The sequence below is a fragment of the Salarias fasciatus genome, chromosome 14 (assembly GCF_902148845.1).
Source record: "Salarias fasciatus chromosome 14, fSalaFa1.1, whole genome shotgun sequence".
In the NCBI taxonomy this organism is placed as follows: Eukaryota; Metazoa; Chordata; class Actinopteri; order Blenniiformes; family Blenniidae; genus Salarias; species Salarias fasciatus.
In genome coordinates this window covers 18,962,250-18,983,992 of record NC_043758.1, presented here as the reverse complement: position 1 = coordinate 18,983,992, position 21,743 = coordinate 18,962,250, and the positions used below count along the sequence as shown (strand labels likewise).

Here is a 21,743-nt window from a genome sequence, read left to right as displayed (position 1 = left end):
GAAACCATAAAACGGCAATTGTTAAAGTTTTTCTCTCCCTTCTCTAGTAATTTATTCTAACCTTTTTGATTGTTTTTTTTTTTCGAACGAAAGATGGATGTTGAGGATATTCCAAGAAAGACGGACGGAGATGGAACTCATTCACTCATAAATGAAGGAGCTCAAGAAAACCATGTGAACAGCCAAGAAGAAGAACGAAGCTCATCTGAACAACAAGGACCCAAAATGACTAAGAAATTTCTAAAAGATCACTGTAAGCAGAACAAGCTGTACTCTACTCCTTGCCTGAATGACACCTTGTACCTCCATTTCAAAGGCTTCTCCACTATCGAGAACCTGGAAGAGTACACAGGCTTGAAGTGTCTCTGGCTGGAAAGCAACGGGATTCAACGCATTGAGAACCTGGACGCTCAGACTGATCTGCGCTGCCTGTTCCTTCAGCAGAACCTCATTCACAAACTGGAAAATCTTGAGCCTCTGAAGAACCTCTGCATCCTGAATATCTCTAACAATTACATACAGGTCATAGAGAACATCTCCTGCCTCCCTGAGCTGAGTACTCTGCAGATCGCACATAACAAGCTGGAAACTCTTTCAGATATCAAGCATTTGAGTCAGTGTCTTTCTATCAGCGTGTTAGACTTGTCTCACAACCTGATAAATGACCCCGATATCCTACTTGTGCTTGAGTCAATGCCAGAGCTGCGAGTGCTGAATCTAATGGGGAACGAGGTTATGAGGAAAATCCCAAACTATAGAAAGACCATGATTGTGCGCCTCAAACAGCTGACCTTCCTCGATGATCGCCCTGTGTTTCCTAAAGACAGAGCATGCGCTGAGGCATGGGCCACTGGGGGGCTGGAGGGGGAACGTAAAGAGAGGGAGGAGTGGGAAACCCAAGAGAGGAGGAAAATCCAGGACAGCTTGAATAGACTGAAGCTGATTCGCCAAAAGGCTCAGGAGAGAAGACACCTTCGAGAGCTCCGGGAGAAAGGTTAACAGTTTCCTCTACATATCCTTAATATAAGCCAGATCATTAACTTGTGTCCTCTGTTTAGATTGTCCATAACCATCTGTGTACAATTCTTTGGCCTGCTGTACTTATTCTTGTTGCATTAAAACATCCTCTACAATAATGTGTTTTGCTGGAATGAAATGACTGTGTGCACATTTTAAACTCAGAATAACTGTGGATCTGAAAGTTAAACATCTAATTCTTTTGTTTCAGGGGAAGCTGAGGCACCCACCACAGAGACATCTGGTGAGAACACCAGTTTTGAGGATTCAACTTCTCACGGGGCAAAAATTGGAGTTCTTGTTCAGGACTGCCTGGATGCCCATGAAGAGTTCTTACAAAGTCAACAGATCAATGAGCTTCAGTCAAATGAGCACCCAGATGTAGAGCAGAAAACTCAGATGTTGCAAAAAGAGGTGACAGAAAAAGAAGAGGAAAGATGGAACCAAAAGCATGAGACCAATGTTGGAAACATATCAGAAACAGAGCAAAAAGCCAAAAGCCTACAACCAAACCAATCGAGCAGATTTCAGTGTGTTAGAGATGAAACAAAGAAAGAGCAGAGTGACGCAAAACAGCCTCCGCAGGCCAAGACACATCCTCCTGAGGCAGACGAGGTGATGCCTGTGCATGGCCCCAGTCCGCTAGTTACAGAGCTGGAGGATGCTGATCAGCTGGAGACCATTCACCTTCCGCTCAGCCGTTCACTGCACCTCGACGACTTGCCAGATTTGGAGGAAGTGGATATGGACGAATTGACTGAAGTCTTGTCCTCTCAGCAGGCTTTCAAACCCAAAATTGAAGTCCTATCAGGAGGCAGTGTCAAAGACTTAACCGAAATGTCAAGTGAGAGCGTCTCCACCATCGGTCCAGACACCGAGTCACTGCTGTTGACGAGTGGCTGCAACAAACCAACACAAGTCTCCAGGAGTTCTTCATCCCTGATGTATCTGGAAGATGCTCTCTCAGTCAACGCAAAACCTACAGAAAACAAACGTCCCTCTCCACGTGGATGTCTGATTGAGGAGCTGGACTGATTCTTTCTTGTGTCTTTAAAAGATAAGCCTCGTTTCACAAGGAAGCCACCTTCAAATTAAAATCAAATGGTTGAAAATTGTGAAAGATAATTCCTTTGTGTTAAAAGTTCTTGGGTTTTTAATCTATGTGGTTTTTAATTGCTGATATTTTGTGAAAATAAAAGTTGAGTTGAGCTGGTATTTCTTTTTGGAGATTCATTTCTAAATGTGAACTCTTTGAATGAGCTGTTTTACCAACTGAAGGAGACATGAGCATTACGTAGGTTTAGAGGAATAACTTGCCTGAATGAAAATAAAGATGCAATCATATATATAGGAAAGGTTTTGAATGAGTTCCTTATCTTAACAACATTATAGTCATTTGGTCTTTAGAATTACTGTCTTTAATGATGTAGTCAGATTTACTTTAATCTGACAGTAACTTTGTGCATCCAGATATACTTATGTCTCTATTAAAGGTATAAGCATTGTGAGACAGGGTCTGTGGTAACTTTACTAGCAGCTACAGGAAACCTGAATTTGCAGTTGAAAGTTAAAAAAAAAACAAAACACCTCTTGGATAAGTGCTGTGAGGTATATATTTATATTTTTAACCTGAAGGGGTTAAAAGTCCCTGATAGGGTTAATTTAAAGAGTAATCACACATATGACCAATTTAGAATCACTAATTCGAAAAAATTAAAAATAAAAACAGGAAGTGGATTGTGGGAAGAATTTCGCACATCATAAGACAATACACGCAGGCATAGGAATAACACGACAACTGCCCACCGAAAGACCTCCTCCCAGAATCAAGCCTGGATTTTCTTCTGAGCGACAGAGTAAACCTTCACTCTGCTGCTCCTTCTTCATGATACTGCAAAAAAATAAATCCGCAAAATCTTCTGGGATGTTAAAAACATACAACAACACGTCATGGGTAGAATTTTTATATAGTGATTCTTACGATCCAGCCTGCTACCATTACAGAGCTGCAGGTCTCCACACTGCAGCTTCTTCTAATCCTATGTTGCAACATGAACCTTCACTGTATCTCTTAGCGGAGTCCAAAGCAGGAATAAGCAAGAACAAATATTTACAAGTTACACTTGGCAGTAGGCAACAAGATTTGGAATGAAACGAAATGAATAAAATGGAATAGCTGGAGCGAAGCAAGTGTAAAAAAATAAAACTGTACATGTATTAAATTAACCAAAACCTAAGATCAAATCACCCCTGTGTGCAACAGGCCGTGCTCGTGGCGAGTGCTCCTCACACAGGGGACAGTGCAGCAGGTAGTTAACATTTGACACATACATTGGGGATAGTACGTTCTCCTTTCATGCTGATGGAAGAAAAATAAAGGCCAGCTTTAACGTCGCATCCACACCCAAGTGTTGACGAGCCAGAAAGCCACGGTGACGGTGTACAGGATCATCTCTCTTTTTGTTCGCTCCTTGTTCTCTTCTTCCAGATGCTGCAGCCTGCGGTTCAGCTTGACCAGCTGTTGAGAAATCAAAGTTAGTGGGGTTTTTTTGTTTGGTTTTTTTCATTTCTACAGTGGACTATCACAATGAAGCATCGAGTTTATGTTTGAATGAGGAACCAACCTGACGTCGGAGTGTAGTAGCATCAACCACAGTCATGTCATCAGCCGTCCCATCCAGAGAGGCTTCATATGCTGACAGTGCAAGCCTTCAAAAAAAAAAAAAAAAAAAAAAAATTCTATCTGAGAACTCAGCTGATCACAAGAGGGGATTCACGGAACAGCTTTGTAAAACGCCGCACACTTTTGACTGTTCTATCAAGACTTAACCTCATTTCGGCCTCGTAAGGAGAGAGTACAGCAGGAAAGGCTGTGAACAAGGACAGTGGAACAGAATGAAGAGCCAGGTGAGGTTTACCTGGACTCCTGCAGGGGGTTGGAGCTTGAAGCTGACCCCCCTCGCAGTGATGGTTTGCTGAAGAGTGAGGAAAGAGAGAATTGGGGAAAACGCTGAAAAACAGACTCAGAACGTTGCACACATGCACACAGCCGGCATGTCCCCCAAACACTCCCCTTTTTTTGTGTTTTGTACCAACTGGCTAACTAATTGCGTCTAGTTTGACATAAGTACCTGAGTTATTTAACTGTTCTGAAACTGACTTCTCAGAAATGGGAAAGTACTTCCCCGATTAGTTTACACAATACTTAACATTCTAGGACTGTTTTATTATTTATTCTGATGACATAAATAACAATTTTCCAAAGGAAGTCTTTGTCTGCCCTTTTCCCCAAAGACAACCAAATCAAGCACTTTATCGTATATCGCCATTTGAATTTGGGGAATTATGCAACATTTAAATATTTTAGTAACTAAAGCTGAACTTTAACCACTGGTGAACATGTCAGACAAACTGAAGTGTTTAAAAACTAGTGCTGCTATGTCCTTGGATTAGAACATGCTTATTAATGCTGTTAGTTAGCAGTAGTTAGAGAAGGGTGACACTCCTGCACACTCAAACACACACAGTTCTTAAGAACCATGGAAAAAGTGAACGTAATATTTTAAGGAGATATTTCACTGTCTGCTCTTGGGCCAAATGTTTGAAGAATCTTAACCAAAGACAATGACCAGACAATGGACTGGAGAGGTCACCTGCGAGGGTTCTCATCCAAGACCTCCAGGACCTGCTGGTAGGCCCGGCGGGTGGTGGACTGGATGAAAGATAGAACGCCGCTAGCGCTGTACAGGTTGTGATCTTCAGCCACGCTCAGAGGGGGACATGGGTGTACAGTGGCAGAGGGGGGTGGGCTCGGACTGCTCAATGCCCACAATTACGAAAATGAAAAGAAAAGTGGAACATAGGATAGAAAAGGAGAAAGGGAAAGGAGAGAAATAAGGAAAAGAGACTGTCCTCAACTGACTTTGGAACATTTTTTTTTCCCAATAAACCAATATAAATAAAATTAACAGGATAAATAAAACCCCTGCCGACAACCACCAAAGATTCAATCTAGTGAAACACTCCAAACAAAAACAAATGATACCTACATTTATGCCAAATTCAGCCACACAAAAGGCAGAATCAGAATGATAATGAGCAGAATGCCATATACAACTGCTCTGCATGACAACAGCTGATTGGTCCCACATTCATATAAATTACAAATTCAAAAATCAGATCACAATCTATCCTCATTTTGATAACTATTTAACAAACTTTAAAGTTGTTTTCAAAATCAATCTTTCAAACTTTTTTGGTGAAACTAATTGAAATGTTCTTGTGCTTTTCCAAAATAATTCCAAAATCATTTTTAATTTTTCTTAAACAAAAAACAATTTAGATTGACTGACCCTAAATACAATACATTAAAGCTAAATATATGATTAGCTCAAATGTTGTAAAAGCATGTTAATGGATTAGTGTCCATACAGAAAACAGCTGCATTCATTATAAACACTGAAAGCAAAAAGGCTTCAACACAGCTCTGTGTGGCACAAAGACCTGCTATGTGATAACAGACAAAACAGAAAGAGATAGATGCAGCATGCTCTGATATGTGTTCAAAGTTTATAGAGCCGAGATCAGGCTAAAAAATTAAAACAACCAATACTTACGCAGAATCGTTATGAACCAACTGGCTGTTATTACGGACAGCTGCATTCTCACTGGCTGATCGTTCCCGTCGTAAACGTCCTTGGGGCTGGGACTGAAAATAAGGATTATTTATTTAAAGTCAAAGTTTCAGTGTCAATCCATAGTGCTCTCAAGATTTGCTATCTTATTACATTGTCACTTACCACCTCCTCAGCATCTGGAGCCATCCGTTGCTCCTCTTCTAAAAAGTCCAGCGGCCGCTCGTTCAGAGTGAGGACTCTTGGTGGAGTTTTAAGTGACAGTGCTTCTAGTGGTGTTGACTGAATAAGGTCTAAATCTCTGGGTCTGGTGAACTGAGGGGCATTACTGTCTCCTGACAAATGCAAAAACGGAAAAAAGACTTAAGTTCAACTGGACTTCAGAATATGAATTTCTTGTGGTTTTTGCGAATTCAAATTCAAATGCTGAATAATAAGTAATGAGTCTGACAATATTGTTACAGATTAGCAAATAGAGGGACATTTAAACGCTATCAAATGGTAGGAGGATGTCATCTAACAGCAATATTATGTTCATGAAAGCCACCAGTGAGATCCAGGTGTTGTGCTGTAGTAAAGACTTTGAGCATTAAAAAATAACTCTAAATTACACAAACCTGCAACCACAATCCTCTCTGGGACTTGCATGATGACACCATGGGGGACCCCCTCGAGTACAACACTGGGGTTCTCGTGAGGTTGAGGAGCCACTTTGAGCATTTCTGGAACCCTCATCCTTTGGCTGATCCCCTCAGTGTAGTCCAGCTCATATTGGATCCGGTTCATCTCGGCCATCTCTGCCGTGGGGGAGGGGAAAGCTGCTCCATTCATTTTGCTGCATGGAAAGAATTGTTTGGCCACACAACAAAATGTCAGTGTACCATAGACAGAATAGCAGGTGATCTGAGCCTGACAATTATTAACTTCCTACTCCATTAAACTTTCACCATAGCCCTTATCTATTTGCACATCTTATTCATACAAATCTACCAATAAAAGAACATCTACTGGGTCATTCCGATACACTGACAAGCCCTGTTGCAGCTGGAATGAGGGCAGGGAAGAGTTAGAAATAGAAACTATGCTCGTGGCAGCGTCATATGATGAAAACAATGCATTCTGGTGAGACAGGGAAACAGAAAGCTACACTACAAACCAGTTACAGAGGGCTTATTAGCTGCTATTTTAATGGTACTCATAAGATAAAACATCTACCACAACGTGGATATCACACACTGTCAATAAAACATGCCCATAGTTAAATCCCGAAACAAATATTTAGTTTTAAGTTCGCGGTTTACATTTGATTAAGAAGTAAACACTTTAGCTCAGAAGCATTTCAAGCTAGCGCGGTAGCCTCGGTTTCTTACCGTTTGGTTTGTCTTCAAAGATCCAAGGAAAGTGTTTATCAAACTCGAAATAAATCCGAGGAATGCGCTCCGAAATGTACGGTTAAATATAAGGTTTACAGATGCTTTTGAGCATCTCTTTAGACAGATCTGTGAGAGGACCTTCCTCTCTTCTGTTTCCGCTTTATCCAAAACAGGAAGTGACGTACCCAAGGTGCGGAGTTGGTGGGACGGACGGACAACATGACAAACAATTATTTATTTATTATTTATTTATTTATTATTTATAGATTTATTTAAATTTTGGTTCCTACGTGCACTCACTGATAAATATATAATTTAGAAAAAAACAGAAAAAAACTCCCTTTTTATGTATTTTTAGACGTGTTTTTTTTTTTCTTTATTTGTCAACGGGACAACACCACAAAGCCCATTCAGCGGACTTCATATCCTGTAACAAATAATGATCAAGTAAGTAATGATAAAGAGTCATATAACATGCTAGGTTGTTTGAATTTCCATAAATGTATTCAGTAATGTGCAGATTTCTACTGGTTTAATCGACATGGATGTGTCATGAAAAGCATCGGCATTTTTTTCAAAGCATTTACAACTTTTTCAAGAATTTCTGTGCACACTATTACAACTTCCGGTATGCAAAACTGCAAGTTTAATGAATTCGCCAATTCACAATTTTTATTTGACATTGTAGTTTAAATTTAAATGAAGAATGATCAAAATTCACAAGTAAAAAAATCTAATATGTTGAAAAGTTCTTTTTTTGCAGAGCTATTTTTTCCCTATTCAGCTTGCCGTGCCTCCTGTACACATACTGGAGTTATTGACATTTCCATAAATCTCAATCTAATTTTTCTTAACAGGAGGGACCAAGTAGTTCAACAGGTTATGATTTTGCAGGAAATTGTAAAAGCATTAATTCATCCAGTAAAATTAAAGAATAGCAGTGGGATTTACAGAAATAGTGAATAAATGTCTGTGTGTTGGTGTGTATGCACATGTCAGTGTTGGGGGAGGTGGTGGGGGGAGCATGGCCCCACAGTGACTGTGGGTGGTGCGCTTTCTCGAGTTATTCTGTCACACACTGACACAAATTCAGTCGTCTCTCTGCTTAATCCGGAATACCAATACAGGATAATTTCAAAGTTTTGAGTCATGCATGACAGCGGATGCTCTTCATTTTACCGGCACAGAAGCTGCACAGATTGAATTTTTCTCTCCGTGTTGCAAACTGTTTGAAACGATGTCCATTTCACATATTTTCATTTTGTGTGAAATTTTATTGTGCATCAAGAACTTTGCATCATCCGTGGAACTGCAACCTGGCATGTAAGTAATGATTCCTACTTTGATCATTTATATAGTTTTTGGCAAATTGTGTTCAACACAGTTTATTGCAATATAAGCGACCCGAGGAAGTTTATATTTTATATGTTTAAAACGTGCAACTGTACTGTACTGTAGGAGAAATTTACACAGAACAAGTTTGACAAATTCCTCTGTTGTATATTTAGTTTATTCTCTGTTGTTTCTTGAGTTTCTCTCATTATCCACTAGGAGTCTCTCTTCCAGGACCCCAGATGTGTGCTTTATAGCAGTGTCCTAACGTGTCTCTGCATAATAACTTCCACAGGAATGTGTTCTTTCTGGATAGTAGTCTACCAGAGGCTTTCAGATTTAAATAGGCTGTGCAGGGCACGATTTAAGGAATCGTTTTCATTACAGGAGAAGCAGAATACTTCCTCTAATTAACTTCAGTCTCCTCTATATTGAAGCCAGATGGCTTCTGCAGCAGGACACCTCTGGGTAGTTTACCTGCTCTGACAACTCAGGGAATGCAGGCAGTGGCAGTGCTTTACAGTTCAAACCTAAAGGCTTTGGAAATTAATATCATCAACACATATTCTGGGTGAGACACAATTATGGTCTGTGCATTTTTTTTTTCAATTAAAAACTTGATAATTCCTTTTCTTCTGCAAATAGCATCCAACTTTAGGTCACGGAAACATAAGTGAGGCATAGTTTATCAAACTGGAATCCAATCAAAAACAAAACTGAAAATACCATCAGATTAAATGCAAAGTCAAATTGAAATCCTCCACAAAATCAAGTATGAATTTCTCATATTTAAGTGTATTTTTGTTATGAACAGCTTTACGTCTATGTCTTTAAACCTTAAAGGTCAAATTTGTGTGATTTGCATGAGCAGGCCAAATGTTTGTGCTGACCAGGAGATGTATATGATGGGCGGCCGCCAGCCTTGTGTCCAGGCTTTCTCCCGCATGGTAAAGGTATGGAAACAAGGCTGCACAAGCCACAAGTGGTGCGTTGGCTATGAGAGGAGGTAAGTACACTCATGATCTCACAATGCACACATTAAACCTTTTATACTCACAAAGGCGATTAACAAACCAGCACAACTGGAGTGGCAAGTGATGAAAAGGCGTTTTTCACTTCAATGCATTCAGCTCTCTCCTGGTACAAATACATTATCACTTCACACGCTCCACTAGAGTAGTTGACATTCTGGATATTCTGCATGTCAGAGATTTGATATGATCCATTTTGTCTTCATGGCACCAAGCACACGTTCATTTTGAAATCACAGTTTTGCTTATGAACATTTTTTATGACAAATCTCAAATGAATTCTTGGAGAAGTTAGTCATTTCTGTTGTTTTTGCAGTATGAAGCCAGAGTGGATAATCCTAAACAATATGAAAATAATTGGCCTTTTCACTTGCTAATGTGCTCCCACCATGACTTGTTGATATGATTTGGAGCTGTGTGAGGTTCATGAACCCTTGTAATTTAGAATTTCCCCTCCTCAGGACAGCCTACTACACCACGTACAGACAAGTGTACAACATGGATTTACACACTGTCTATAAGTGCTGTCCTGGCTGGACTCAAAAGAATGACGAGATGGGCTGTCTACATAGTGAGTAATGACTTTTTTTTTAATGTTGCTTACATGGATCAGATAATTCGTGATGCTGCTGTGAAGCATTAGTGAAATACCTCACCTCAATTGAACTGAGAAGGTGTCAGTGCTTCTGATGGATTACAATACACGTGTGTATGATTACAAATGCAGATAAGCACAAATATATGAGAAGTGTAACGACATGCTGCGTCTTCAGGAGTATGCAGTGAAAACACATGTTTCAATGGAGGGAGATGTGCAGAGACTGGAGATCATGTGTGCCACTGTCCGCTGGGCTTCAAAGGAACACGATGCCAGTATGGTGAGTTTTCATTCCTTGGTGACCATCAGACCAAACTTTTAACACTTTTACAGTACAAAGTTTTTAGAGTCAGCACTTTTGCTGACATCCTTGGTAGACCTCAAGACAGAACTTTTATAGGCCCCAGTTAGACCTAATGCTTCCACTCTGCTAAACCAGAAGGAGTCTGCTGCGTAGCGGGGATCGGACGGGGCAGCACCATGGGGTATTTCGGTAGTTAAAGATGGAAGAAGTGAGGAATGGCTTCCTTTGAAGGAAGTTGCCTGCAGTGCTGTGGCTAACTCAGCTGAGACTTCACTCTGTAAAAACTGAACGCTGTGAGGATGTCTTCAGTTTGAGTTTTTATGCAGCAGCAACGTAAAAGCTTGACATAACAATATTTAACTTTTGCATTTGAAACTGACAAGCTTAATTATTTTTTCCGTAATTGACTCATAAAAATGCTTGTTTCCATACTTTCTGAAGGATTCTTTAAATATGCATTTAAATTGATTAGCACTTGTGTTTCTGTAAGTTGATGAATTACACCAGTTCCTTGTTAAAAGGGCATCTCTATTTGATCCCGGAGATTTTTGAGTTATCTTTGAACCACTGTTTGCTGAAGAGAGATAATTTCAGGCATGCTGTGTGTCCTCTACAAAGCCTTCAATTTGGATTTCGTCATTTCCAAATGTTTAATGTTAATGTTTTTGAAAGTTTAGGTTCTGAAGTATATCACAGTCAGGTCAAGTGGCCTTTTTTTAAGAAGATTTCAGCACCAAATGGTTAACACAGACTATAACAGGTCTCTAGATGGACTGTTTCTTTTGTAGAAGTTGCAGTCTTCACTGATTGTTTTCCTGCTATTTGTAAGATCATTTTTAATTGTTTGACAGCGTAAAAACTTTGTGTCAGAACAGCTGAACATCACCTTGGAAGTTTCGTTTCGTTTTGTTTCGTTTCGTTTATTTGGGCATATCACATAACAAACATATCAACAAGAATATGCAAAACCATTCAATGAAGTGGTTCAGTAAAATAACTGTAAGCTACTCTGTAAAGCTGGTGTGAAGCCTCACTGCCCCTCTTGACTTAGAGCTGTGCGGCTTTATTAGCATTGTTTGTTCACTTCACTGTCCAAACCTGGTCAGCACTAAAATAGGAGGTTGGTTGCTGCTGTTGAGGAAGAGCCCCCCAGAGACAGGGTGGTTAGCGGGGGTTCCAGCCCACAAACATAGAAACACACACACTCCGTAGAGGCTTTCCCTCCTGATTCCCTGACTTTCACTGGAGGAAGGACCTGCCCAAGCTTTAAACAGTCCTCCCTTTTGTTGTTTCACACAAACCTGTTGTTGTTTGTGAGAGGCAGCATGGCTGTTTGTTTTGACAGGGACCCTTTGGTTTTCACACACCAAAGTGACAGATTTGGAAAAGCGATATGAGATCTAATCAGAAATCCCCTGAGTTTCTCCCTCTTTTTTTTTCTCATCCTTGTGCAACCCTTCTTAAATATTCACATCGCTGCTCTCAACGTTTTTATGAAAAGTGTTTTTCCTCTCCTCATCTCTCGAGACACGTTTATCCGTTTTCTTCTGCCAGAATCATTATGAGGGAAGGAGAGTTTTCCAAACTCCTCTTTCCAGCCAGGTTTCCTCACAGCACCCCGGCTTGATACAGAAGCAAATGCATGGACTTGCATGGTATTGAATGTAATTTTCTTCAGCTTAACAAATATGAAGGAGAGAGGAGAGATTATTAAAAGTTAGGTCCCACTTTAAATCTGAGGATAAAAATGCAGATACCAAGCCAGAAACTGTCATGTGTTTATGGACTCTGACCTGAATCTGACCAGACGGATGTGAAAAATGTATGATTTAGAGAAACTTCTTGTCTCTCAGAGGATTGAGCCAAAAATATCTGGTGTCTGTTTATCACAATTTCTATTAATAGGAAACACTTTTAATTTTATTGTTTCCCAACTGTGCTACACCAACAAAGGTGCTTTGCAATTTTTTTCACACAATTCAGTTGAACTCCCAGTAATGAATGCAACGCTTTATACATTTATAATGAAGTGGCATAATGTCTTTTGAATGCAGTATTACCCGTTTAAGTTTCTCTCAAACTGCTCGTAAGTTTAACTAAGTGAAAAGTCTTAATGCATTTGGCCTGCAGGCCACAACTTGCCCATTCCCTGGTTAAGGCATCATTAACTGTGTGAGTGGAAGTCATTGCAGTTAATAAATTGTGGTGAATTATTTCAAATGAGATGACTAACAACCAAATATTATGCCAGATGTAAACTATGCATGTTATTAAACATACTGTAGTGAGAAAATAAGAAAACAATTGAACATTAAGAAAACATATAAGATTTTGTTTTGTTTTGGCCACATTGACAGGACTAAGCCAATCATGATTCTCACCACTGCTAACAATAGATTTTAGTTGAATGTATTGGACTAGCGCTTGTTCTCTACATCAGACAGAAAGAAAAGCTCAATAGTCAGACGTTCAGCTGGAAACAGTGAGTTGAGTGTGTGGTGTGTTAAACAGAATTACCCACAGAGACTTGAAACATGTGGACGTAGAGCCATTAAGGAAACTGTCCATTATTAGATTTGCATTGTGAGCTTTGACATTCCGCACTGACAGGCTTATTGCTGTCCTCCATGCGATTCGTGTATGATGGAGGAAAAGCAGACACAGTAAAGAAGCAGGAATGTTGACCTCTGTAGGTTTCTCTTGGACTAAGAGGAGTACTAAAAATACCTGTTTTGCTTTTCAGTCATAAAGATGTTTCTCAAGAACTCATCAGATACGGTGCTTCCTGTCAGCATGCTTTCCCAGGTGCTTTTAATCAGGCTGCATGTCGTGTCTCTGGGTTTCCTTGGTTGTAGGTCAGTGTGTACTGTATATCATGCTGTCTTTGAGTTTCTATATTATGCTCTGCACCTGTACTGGAGCCTGCAGCGATGCACGTGAGCAGCTGTTTAAGGACAGAGATAAATCAGTCTTTTCAAGTTTATTCAGGAGAGTTTCTTTCTCCTATTCAGTGTCAGTGTTGTGTTACTTTTTAAGAGCTTCGTACTCAGATGTCATTGATGCTGTTCCGTGCATGTTTGAACATACAGCTGTGCCTGGGCTTATGCACGGATTAAGAGCTAACGTGTGTTGTCCAGGGTTGGAGGTTTTGTCTCCTGCTCCACATGTCCTTCACAAAATAATTGGACAGACACGCTGACGTCTTGCACGGTTCCTGCACGAGAGCTCTGCTGTCACGAATGAGGGAACGAGACACTGAAAGAATGACACAACAACTGTCCAGTCTTTTGTGTTAGCAGTGGAAAGTTCCGTCTCAATGAAGTGTTTAAGGCTTTTTGCCATTTTATGAAAGCAGGAATGTGTATTGTTAATGGAACAATTGATGACTTGTATGTTATGTTTTAATGGCTCACTTGAGCTATTTTTATCTATTGTTTTAGATAGATAGATATATCTTCACATAACTTTGCTCACACCTGCATAACTTTGCTTGTAATCTGAGTACTACCTTTTGTCACCTCTGTGAAAAAGACAGTTTGTACCTATAAAGCTTTATTGTGGTGGTTATTGCTGACAGAATTATAGTGTGAAAATTAAGTTGTACCTCCTGAGCTTCAGTTTATCACCCTCTTGCATGTTTTCACATGCTGGTTTGCATCTTTCCTGTGTTCTCCAGTGAAGCAGGATCAGCCACGTGGCTTGTTTATTGTCATGGCAGTGCCATGAACTGGGAAATAGAACTTTCACAGTTAGTAACCATCCCAGTTTCCAGCTGCATGAACACAGCCTGAACTTGGTGCAAGATTATGAACCACAGCTTCAGTTTTCAACTGCAATGTGCTGTAGAACCATAAAACTGTGTTTCATGTTGTTTTTTTAATGCATATTAGTCTGTAAACTATTTCTACGACTGGTAGACATTACCAGGCTTACACTTCGAACTTAGAAATAACTAACACAAAGAGTTTTAATGGGCATATTCGTATTGTTTGAGTTGCCACTCTGTGATAAATTGTTTGGCCGAATCTCATGTTTTCCATAAACTAGCAATGAGCACTAAAGCAAACAGTCCACTCTTGTATTTCCTTCTTATTGAGACCTAAAACAGTATTTAAACATTCGTTGTACAAAACCTGGTCAGCAAACAAAAAAGCAAACAGCCTCATGGTGAGACTATAATTATTACTTAACGCATATAATTTTTTTATCCTCTGGTAGAGAACCAAATCAAAGTTAACTTGCAATAAAATAATATGAAATATCCCCAAAAAGCAGACATATTTTACAAAAGCACTGCACTACTGTTTGTTTGTGGGCCAAAAGGGTTTTTTTTATGCACACAGGGTTCACACCATGCTCCTAATTAGACGACAACACCGCCTACCACCTGAGGCTTTAGATATAATGTCAGCTAAAGAGCTGCGGATATGTGCTTTTTCCACATTTGCCCTAAACAACCACAAGTAGTAAACGTATTAAACCACATTCACTTCCTGTGTGGACACATTATGATTAGTCTAAACGGAGAATGAGGAGACAAAATTATTCTTTCTTTTATTGCACAGCCTGGGGGCAAATAACTCATTTTTAATAGTGTCTCTAACACTTATAAATTTTGTAGTGAGTGAAGTGTACGGATGCAGATCATGAAGGCAGTGCTGCTGAGGCGATAAATCAGCCCCGTCCTTTCAGCATGGTTCAGCCCTGATAGATTTCAGGTGAGGGAGAAAAACAGTGAGAGCAGAGCAGAGGGGCAGTCTGACTCTGGAAGCAGTTCAAGTCAGACCCAACGCTCTGCCCCTTCTCCCCTCTTTTCAACACTCACCATCAATTGCTCGCTTCAGCCGTTGCTCTCTTTTGTGTCCGTGCCAAGATGCGGTGGTGGCGGTGGAGCCCACTGAGTGCTGTGGGAGCCGAGTCCCCACCTGCTTCTAATCTCTGATGTGAGACAGTAGGCTTCGTCCATGAAAATGTCTGTCAGCCGCTGACACCAAGGCTCTGGTGTTGACAAGGTGAGGTAATAAACAGTCTGGACGGAGCCCAAATCGTGTGCTGATATGCCGGCGTCCGCTCTCTTAATAGTTGCGTTTACCCCCGCTTGTGAATACCAGTCTGTCTGACTTTATTAAGCCTTGGATTAGACTTTGCTTTGGGAAACCTGGAGCGCAGGTCTGCTTGAAATTAAGAGAGCACGGCCACATAACTGTGTGAGGACAGAAACCATCTGGTCCCGACTTAAAGAAGTCTGGTTGTTTTCAGAGCTTTTTCTGGAGTCATGCTAATGGACAGAGTCAGAGACTGGATCCTGTTGTATTCAGAGTTTAAAAGACAGTTAATGGTGGCAGCAAGCATGATTTTTGATGAAATGAGGAGATTCGAGAGACAAACACTTTTTCAACTTTTGCAGAAATGTGTAAATATAATGTTACGAGTCTAATTTTCAAACCAGCCTAAAGAGACTTTATTGATTACAAGGTTATCGAAGAAACAATAAATATTATATGGACAGTGATGATACTGTGCTGTCAGCTGAGAAGCTTTTTCAAAAAGCCTATTTTTATTTTTTCAGTTGAGCACGCCTTGATAAACATGGCAAAAATCTTAATAGCTGTTAACAATTGTGTGTCTCAGTGTAAAGTAATATTCACGATTTAAATCTTCTGAATAACTTACTCAATTAAACAATGTCTGTAAACCTAATTTTCAATAAATGCCTCATGAAAATTGCAAGATGCAATATATTGATTTGACTAAAGTTCAAGATACTATTGAGCGTGGCTATAGTCAGAGGGATGGGGGTGGGGTGTCTACTGGGATGTTAACATTTAGAGTGTAACAGTGGGGGCTGGGGGGGGGCACGCTGACTCAGCTCACTAATTTTAAAACCCTCGTGTCTCTTAAGTTAGACTTAAGAGTCCCACTCCATAATATATGGTAGACACGTGTTGTTAATGTCGTTCTTATTGTTTTTAGGTCTCTGTGTGGATGCTTTCACAAAAACTCTGCTCTTCATGCTGTTGTGTTGAAGTTAGAAGTGAAGAAAAAAAGCAAGTTTCCTGAGTTTCCTGAGCTTGTATTTGCAGCAGTAATTCACGAGTAGTAACGTAAGAACATGCTATAAATTGCCAGCTGTCATTCATTGACTCTTGAGCGTAGTTCAAAAGTATTTGTGCCCGGGGAAAACTCTGAAACAATGATATGATAATGTGCTCTCTTTTTATTGAATATATTATATATCTTTCATGGATCCTCAGAGTTTACTTGGCCCTTCCATTGCTTCCACATATCCTTTGCAGTAACACGATAGGTGCTTTTATATGGACAGATTTTAAAAATCTGTTCAGGATTAATTTAACTAATGTGCAGTTTCTGGTCTGAACTCCACCAAGAGAGTCGGTAAAGCGGTTTGCAAGGAAATATATTTTCTTTCGGATTTCTGGATGTAATTAAGCTCAACGATGCTGCAAGTCAGAATACCAAGATGTGGTTACAGTGCAAACATAACAGACGATAAATACATAAATCCACTCCTTGACTTGATTTGGTAAAACTTTGCGGTGTAAAGCTGTGCTCAGATGTCTTGGTCGCTCCTGGTGTTTTTCTCACAGCGTTACCAAACACTGATGCCTTTAACAGCTTTGGAAGGAATCTAAGTGAACTAACATAACATGCACAGGAGTTCATCTCCTCGAAGGATTTCCTTGCATTTCATTCCATTGCAGAGTTCCAGGTCAGTTATAAGCGTCTACCAGGGACTCATGAGGAACACAAGCCTTTTGTGCTTTTCTTTTCCAAAGATCTTTGACTGTGAATTGAAAAAGACACGTTTTGGGACTGCTGGAAAGGCACTGGTTTATTTTTAGTTCTGGTTTCTGTTGCATTGGGCCACTACTGATCAGGATGTCCTCTGTTGCCCCGTGTTAGAGGTCGACCAGGCACTTGTAGGAGGCCACAGGTTCAGCTTAGAATCTGTTGAAGAGATTATATATCTCCGTTGGTCTGGAAGTGACTTGGGGTCCCAATGACTTCCACTGTGACCCAGTGTGGACCAAACTAGAAAGAAGATAGCTGGATATGATATAATCTAATTACGGTCTAATCCAGCACACCAGGGACTCATTTAGATTAGAGGCCTGCTTGTGTCAAAAGTTTGCCGCGAAAAGTAATGAAATAAAATCTAAAGTGAACCATATGGAAAAAATCATGGGGTAGATCTTTTTTTTTTTTAAATCATTTTTGTCATAAAAAAATATGTTAGCTGCTATTGTGCTTGAAAATATGAAGTGTCAATGTCAGGATGTCTTTGTTATCACAAAGAAATTTTAGCCAAAAACGTCCGCTGCAGACTGTATTAAAAGTTCACCATGTGGAGATAAACAGATCTGTGTGTATGGCTCCCTGGTCTGTTGCAATATCAACCTCAGTGATCACTTCAAGTCTTCTCACACATTTTCTTTGGCTGCACTGAACAAAACTTGCTCAAAAACATAGTGAAAGCAATCACTCGATGTACTGTTTGAAATTGAGATGAGGGATATTGATACTCTGGCACCTTCTATCAGAGGTTCCAGTGATAGACTCAAGAGTCGCTGAACCACTTCATTTTAATCATGAACAAAAGCTATCATAAGATCATTTTCTGGGAAAATGGAAATGAGAAAAGCAGAGGAAGATTTGAAAAAGACATACTGGCAAGATAAACAGAATCTGAAGTAAAATTTTCCTTTGGGAAAAATAAAAATGGGCCCGGTGGCCCATTGTTCCAATAAGAGCTGCGATGATAGAAGTACAGCTTGTCCTTATCAGTCACAAGAGATCTGTTTTTCTATTTTCTCATTTCAGTTTTTAGAATTATTTGGCAGTAGATGTACCTGAAAAAGAAAGAGAATTATTAATAGAAACCTGAATATCAGGTTTTGTGTGAACATTGACTCTAGTCGAGTCAGGAAGTCTTTTGACTAAGTGGCCCTTTAATGAGGAAACATTTCTGTATCCAGGGTAAGTAGTATTTCACTGGACTGCGATAAATTTTGACCATTTCGAGACATAAAAGTACCAGAAAATGTGCAAATTAGCCACACTAAGGTGGAAAAACGCAGAGTTACACTGAAATTTTCACGGCAGACTGGAGTCAACGTAGGTGAAAAGCCAATTTTATTTAGGTGAATAAGTCCGAAGTGGTGATCCAAAACAGAGTCCAAGTCCATAAACAGAGTCAAACATTCCAGACAGGCAGGCTACTTAGGTTACACTCAGAAAGAGCTGAATTTCCACGCATGCAGGACACAAAAGGAAAACTTGACCAGAGCAGCCGAACCGACCAAGAAGGACAGGAGGCATGAGTCTGAAAACACTCTGGCAGGGGAGGAGACAAGACACGATTGGCTAACGGCAGGAATATGAGGCGAGGCACAAGACAACAGGTGGTACATCAGACAGGAAGAACAGAGTGAGGCAGGGAGGGACGCGGACAGCAGGTGAGGATGGGAGACGCCGACAGAGTGCAGAGCTAAACACAGGCCACAGGTGGAGCTGATGGACACAAACTAACGGTACAGGACCCACACAGCCCTGACAGAAACGGTACTTTGTATTATACCTTCAGGAAAAAAAATCTACTTGGCTAAAGAGAAGAAAAGAGTTGAATATTCTACAAACTGATGGCAAAGTTTGGTTTGAAATCACCTACAGTTCAGTTGCGGGTTACTCGACATTTACACGTAATAATGCTTACTCAATTTGCTCTATAGTTGAGATTATTTGATCTTATAAACATGAATTTTCTCCCCAGTCAAGCAATACTTTTGTAAATCTCATTAAGGAGACGAAGAAGCTGATTAGCAATGACTAGAACAACATGTGGATGAAGTAATTTCTAAACTTTCTAATTCAGTGAAACTTGTGAAAAGTTAAGCAAAGTCTTTGTGATTCCTTGTTCCTCTTGTCATATCAACCTCTCTTCCCTGACTTCATCCCTCATGCCTCCCAACAACTGTGGCTCAATTACATCCCAGGACTCAGTCTTTAAGGTAGCTGGTCTGAGCGGGAGGCCGAATGAGGAACACTACCTGCTTCACATCAATTCCAGAGGAAGAAGCTCATTAGAGCTCTAATGGTCGCCATATGGCAGGGAACTTTTTAAACACTAAACAAGTGCACCCTCATCTCTCCAAACGTATTAAGCCACCATTGTTTATCAGGTTAATGCTGAATGTGCTACATCTAATGGCCTGTGTGATTAACTGTGTGCTCCCAGGGCTCACTGTGAGATGACCACAGCAGTGCTTCGCCCCTGTTGAACTCAGCTTGACTTCGTCTGTATAGTATTTGCATTAACTTGAGGGAAAACTTCTTCTGAAAGTCTATCAGGTTGATTCACTTTGCTAAAACATGGTTTTCAGTGATATAGCAGGAGTCAGAAAGTCGTATGAGTTTGGCCACAGAGCGACACCAAGTCTAATGATTTTCAAGTGTGAACTTATTGAGCAAACTTTTTGTAAATGTGCTGTTGTCACCACCTGGCTGGTCTACAATAAAGCTAATACAGAGCTGACCTACCCTGCTGAGGGGTCATCTTGACATACAGACTCTACCCTGTTTTCAAAGCAGCACAGAATTCTTCATGACTTCAGTTTGTGGTGAACCGTTGCTTTTAAGGTTTATGGTGAAATTTATGACAAGGTAAACTATGTGAATGGGATGTTGTGTTTTTGAAAAACACTCAGTAATGAATTGCACAAACTTTATAGATAATTAGGTATAATAAATACAGAGAGTGGTTATCCAAGATTAAAACAGTTACAGGATGTCAGTTTTTTTGCCAGCAGTCTGCATAAATAACGATGTTTGTTCCACATCTGTAAAATGTGTTTGTTGTTTTTTTTTCCCAATCAGATGCTAAATACTCATCTACCTGAAGAACGTTGCACATAAATCTGCATCCACATCCTGTGGGAGATAGTTTCTGTCCTATCTGCTGGCAAGAGCCATCAAAATGGATATTTTTTCCAGATGTAGATAAAAAACAAGCTACCACAGGCTTTACTGAGGATGAGTTGAAGACAACCCTGTCAGGACAAGGCCTGTATAAGTATTTAATTAAGTTCTTAGTATTTTGTCCATCTAAGTAATGTCTAAAACAATACAAGTTGGTACTTATGTGTTTACTAAAGAAACTGTTCGCCAGTAAGACGATCATGTCCAAGAAGAATTCAAGAAGTGGTGTGACCCTGTGCTTATTCTCCTTATTCAAGATTTATGTTAGGTTTCTGAAAATGTAATAAAATTCAAACAATGTTACTCTGCATCCCAAAGAGCAATATTTTTAGTTAATGCATGCGTGAAAGGAGGCTTCAGGAGGACTGATGTTCCTCCTGGATGTTTCCTGCCATGATTGATCGTTTCCCCTTTAAGCTTGTCTAATCTGCGAAACAAACCACCTTTTGTCTCATCTTTATTTGTAGCCGAGCTGATTGTTGAAGCTCACTTTCATCTCTGACGGGCTCCTTAAAACTCCCCCAGTCGTCCTTGGGTGACCTTTGACCTATGTTCTGGTTCACAGGAACATTGTTGCACTTGGCAGGACATTTCTTTTCTAAAATGCTCCGGGAAGTCAGCAGCAAGTGCAACTACTTTTGTGTCATGATGAAATACTGCAAATTATTTAAAGCCATAGTTATCTTGGTTGTCAAAATAATGAATGTAGGGGGGGGTGAAGTGAAGCCAACATGTAAATATAACCAAATAAATACAAAATGGTGGAGAGAAAGAATTTATCAGGTCATCTTGGCAATTAAATATTGAAAAGTTAAACATCTTTGAATAATGGTTTTGATTTTTGCTTTTTTTTACAATGTGCTTTTATATTCTGAATATTTTACAGAACTTGACATTTTTGATATTATAAACGATTGTATTTTGAGCAGATAAAGTTGTCTACCTTCAGCAAAGGTTTCATTCTAATTTAAATGAATAAAAAAGAAAAAAGTGTAAATAATGAGGAAAATTAAACTAAAACAAACTCAAGAAGAGCATTCTCTGTTTACACAGAGCAGCAAAAAGTAATATGTTGCAACTACAGGACATCTGATGACAATAATCTCCTGCGATCACTCTTTTTTGAAAATTATTTAGATTTTTATTAGAAGCCAAATGCTTCACAGTTTTTAAGAGTGAAATTAAATCTGATTAAAAGAAATAACACTACAAAAATTAATTAATATAAGTGAGCAAAAATCCGTCCCCCATCCGTGATCATTCGTTCACTTTGCCAGTAGTTTATACTCGAAGTATTTAAAAAGGATCGCTAATGCATATAGATGGAACAGTTTACAGATATAAATAGCATATATAAACATACCTCTGCCAACATTCTCAATCAAACCATAGAAGTTTGTTTGGAAATGGACTGAGACTTGTCTTTTAAATGGTCTACTTTAAATGTCTCAGACACAA

The 21,743-nt window shown here is 39.7% G+C and overlaps 3 protein-coding genes across 5 annotated transcripts in view; 2 read left to right on the top strand and 1 right to left on the bottom strand.

Moving 5' to 3' along the window:
- The first annotated feature begins 93 nt into the window (after nt 1-93).
- Nucleotides 94-2,052, top strand: dnaaf1 (dynein axonemal assembly factor 1). Its single transcript, XM_030107663.1, has 2 exons — nt 94-994; nt 1,229-2,052. Exons 1-2 carry the CDS (start codon nt 94-96, stop codon nt 2,050-2,052), a joined length of 1,725 nt encoding a protein of 574 aa, XP_029963523.1.
- A 913-nt stretch (nt 2,053-2,965) lies between these two features.
- mffa (mitochondrial fission factor a) lies at nt 2,966-7,203 on the bottom strand. 3 transcript variants are annotated; one of them, XM_030109201.1, is made up of 8 exons: nt 7,022-7,203; nt 6,269-6,486; nt 5,817-5,986; nt 5,634-5,725; nt 4,671-4,832; nt 3,936-3,992; nt 3,642-3,726; nt 2,966-3,535 (listed from the first exon to the last, which is right to left on the bottom strand). In XM_030109201.1, the coding sequence occupies exons 2-8, from the start codon at nt 6,480-6,482 to the stop codon at nt 3,404-3,406; spliced, it is 912 nt and encodes a 303-aa protein (XP_029965061.1). In that variant the 5' UTR covers nt 6,483-6,486; nt 7,022-7,203; the 3' UTR covers nt 2,966-3,403. The 3 variants fall into 3 exon arrangements, with proteins under 3 accessions (XP_029965061.1, XP_029965062.1, XP_029965063.1); XM_030109202.1 differs by lacking the exon at nt 4,671-4,832; XM_030109203.1 differs by lacking the exons at nt 3,936-3,992; nt 4,671-4,832.
- A 1,132-nt stretch (nt 7,204-8,335) lies between these two features.
- egfem1 (EGF-like and EMI domain containing 1) overlaps nt 8,336-21,743 on the top strand; it is a 61,292-nt gene continuing 47,884 nt past the window's right edge. The window contains exons 1-3 of the mRNA XM_030109295.1: nt 8,336-8,347; nt 9,228-9,362; nt 9,849-9,958. Coding sequence (XP_029965155.1) covers nt 8,346-8,347; nt 9,228-9,362; nt 9,849-9,958 — 247 coding nt within the window. The 5' untranslated portion in view covers nt 8,336-8,345. The remainder of the gene's footprint in view (nt 8,348-9,227; nt 9,363-9,848; nt 9,959-21,743) is intronic.